This window comes from Onthophagus taurus, chromosome 8 (genome assembly GCF_036711975.1).
Source record: "Onthophagus taurus isolate NC chromosome 8, IU_Otau_3.0, whole genome shotgun sequence".
In the NCBI taxonomy this organism is placed as follows: domain Eukaryota; kingdom Metazoa; phylum Arthropoda; class Insecta; order Coleoptera; family Scarabaeidae; genus Onthophagus; species Onthophagus taurus.
Window position 1 is genome coordinate 2,166,687 of NC_091973.1, and position 2,229 is coordinate 2,168,915.

Below are 2,229 nucleotides of genomic sequence, written 5' to 3' on the forward strand. Positions count from 1 at the left end.
TATAGAGAGACAAAATCAGGGAGGTTTTTAGTTGATTCAATACAAATTCATATTGACACACACCAATAAGCTATTTCTGCAATTAACTGGTGATGTGGCACGAATGATTACCAAAAAGGATCTTTATCAACAAAATGCGTAGTGATGGGCTAAGAAGGAGGAAATAAAAACGATGTGGGGAGGTTTTGATTTGATCCAATACATTTATTTCATATTCTAAAATGTTTGAGTTTTCTGGAAAACATCTCAATTAATATTTTTCACTTCTTTCGTAGTTATCAAGTAATCTAAGAACGTTTTTAATCATTTAGTGTCATTTTGACACACACCAATAACCTTTTTCTGTTTTGTTAGAATTGGCTGATTATTAGGAATTTGAGGTTATTTCAAATAATGCGATGATTAATATTTTAATGAGATTTTTATTAATTGCAAATACACAAATATTATTTATTTATTAAATGTTTTGCTATTCAGCTGAAAAATTCTCATCTTCAGATTCGTTCTCCAACGTTTGGAATCTATTCTGTATAAATAGAGGTTGATGGGCAACATTTAGTATTGGTCGTCCGTCAGATATTTCGTCTTCCGAATCTTCTTCTACGTCCTCTTCTCCTTCCGGGTTTTCCTCGCTTTTCTCCGCCTCTTCGCTTCCAGGCTCTTCTATTTCGCTATTTGGGTGTTCGATTGTTTGTACATGGACGTAATTGAGCTCATCAAGTTCTAATCCGGGTTCAAAGAAATAACGAACAGTGTTAGTGTCATCAAACCCATGGAAAGTAATTTTTACGTAAACGGTGATGTGATAATCCCCGTATAGGTAGTGGTTGACGTTGCCCTTGAGTCTAATGGTCAAGAATTGCTCATTTTTCGTGTTGAATCCGGCCATTTGCCTCGTTCCATGTTCATCCTCGGTGAACGCATGCATTTTACCGGATTTCGTTTTTCCATAAGTCGATACCATGTAATCGGTGTAATCTAAATAAAATTTTTTATGAAATTAAACGTCATTTCCGACGTAAAAATAACTTACGTTTCTTCCCGCGATTGTATTGCCTCTCTTGTATGGCGATAATAACCGGGCTAAAAGGGAACGTGATTTCCTTCCGGAAAAGCGTGCATACCGATTGGAAGTTGTAATGAGTAATTAAATTCTTGTGGTAATTTATCAGATAAGAAGGCTACAAATTGAAATTAAATAAATCGAATCGAATTATATTTTTATTACCTTGAAAGGCGACGAGGCAAGTGCAGAAGCCATGTTGAAGGTTCGGATGTGATTCTTCAACTGGCACCTAATGCATTCCGTCTCATTTTATAACAACATTTTAGGAACTCGTACAATCGCATAAGAAGATTCCTACTTTTTTATTAAATATAGTAATTGAAAGCGCCGCTAGATGACCAAGCGTTTAAACGGGCCAATCAGAATTGGGATTGATTTAAATACGAAATTATTATTTAAACGTTTATTTTAAGGTTATACATTTTTTATTTAATAAAATTTAAATTCAGAAGTCCACCCATGCGCAATGGGCTCTTTCACCATTATTGAAAGGCGGAGTTCGTAATCGCTGAAATCGACCACATCTTCAATACGATCAGTTAGCAAGATGTTGGCTGAAACCCTGCGATGATTTGGACCGGTGAAAGTGTGATAATTCATGTTCTTTTTTCCAGTGAATCGTTTGAGGATTCCATTAACTTCTTCGAAAATTGCAATTTTGTATTCAACGTATTCTAAGTAATGATTTGAATTAATTTAATTAATTTTATTTATGAATTAACTTACTGAATGGTGCAAGGATCGTTTTTGATGTAGAGGCCAACTCAGTTTTCTTGCAAATTTTTTGGCTCAACGTAAAAATGATTTTTGTGTACGTGGTGAGTGAGATGCATTCTTCGAGTAAAAGTCCTTCGTCCGAAGATCCAAACTTGACGTAATAAGACTGGTCGCGACGAAGAATCTTTTTCTGTTCCATTTCCGGTTCACACTCACATTTTAGTTTTATACTACCCAATGATAAGCCAACTCGAATCATGTGGGATTGAGAACTACAACTTGCCAATGTTAACGATTGTTCTGCCATATTAAAAATGTAACAATAAAATGTTCGCAGGTCATATATTTATGCTACTTATCTTTAAGACATGCGCATTGCTTTGTTTAGACTTCATGATAATCTTTGAAAAAAATAAAATATTAAACAGGATGTTTTTTTGCTATGA

At 34.6% G+C, this 2,229-nt stretch overlaps 1 protein-coding gene and 1 long non-coding RNA gene across 2 annotated transcripts; both read right to left on the reverse strand.

The window, feature by feature from the left end:
- Positions 1-402: 402 nt before the first annotated feature.
- Positions 403-1,284, reverse strand: LOC111425591 (uncharacterized). Its single transcript, XM_023059717.2, has 3 exons — positions 1,229-1,284; positions 1,034-1,181; positions 403-978 (listed from the first exon to the last, which is right to left on the reverse strand). Exons 1-3 carry the CDS (start codon positions 1,259-1,261, stop codon positions 470-472), a joined length of 690 nt encoding a protein of 229 aa, XP_022915485.2. The 5' UTR covers positions 1,262-1,284; the 3' UTR covers positions 403-469.
- Positions 1,285-1,461: 177 nt separating this feature from the next.
- Positions 1,462-2,111, reverse strand: LOC111425633 (uncharacterized). Its single transcript, XR_011641446.1, has 2 exons — positions 1,793-2,111; positions 1,462-1,740 (listed from the first exon to the last, which is right to left on the reverse strand). It is a non-coding gene; the product is annotated as an uncharacterized lncRNA (long non-coding RNA).
- Positions 2,112-2,229: the final 118 nt, after the last annotated feature.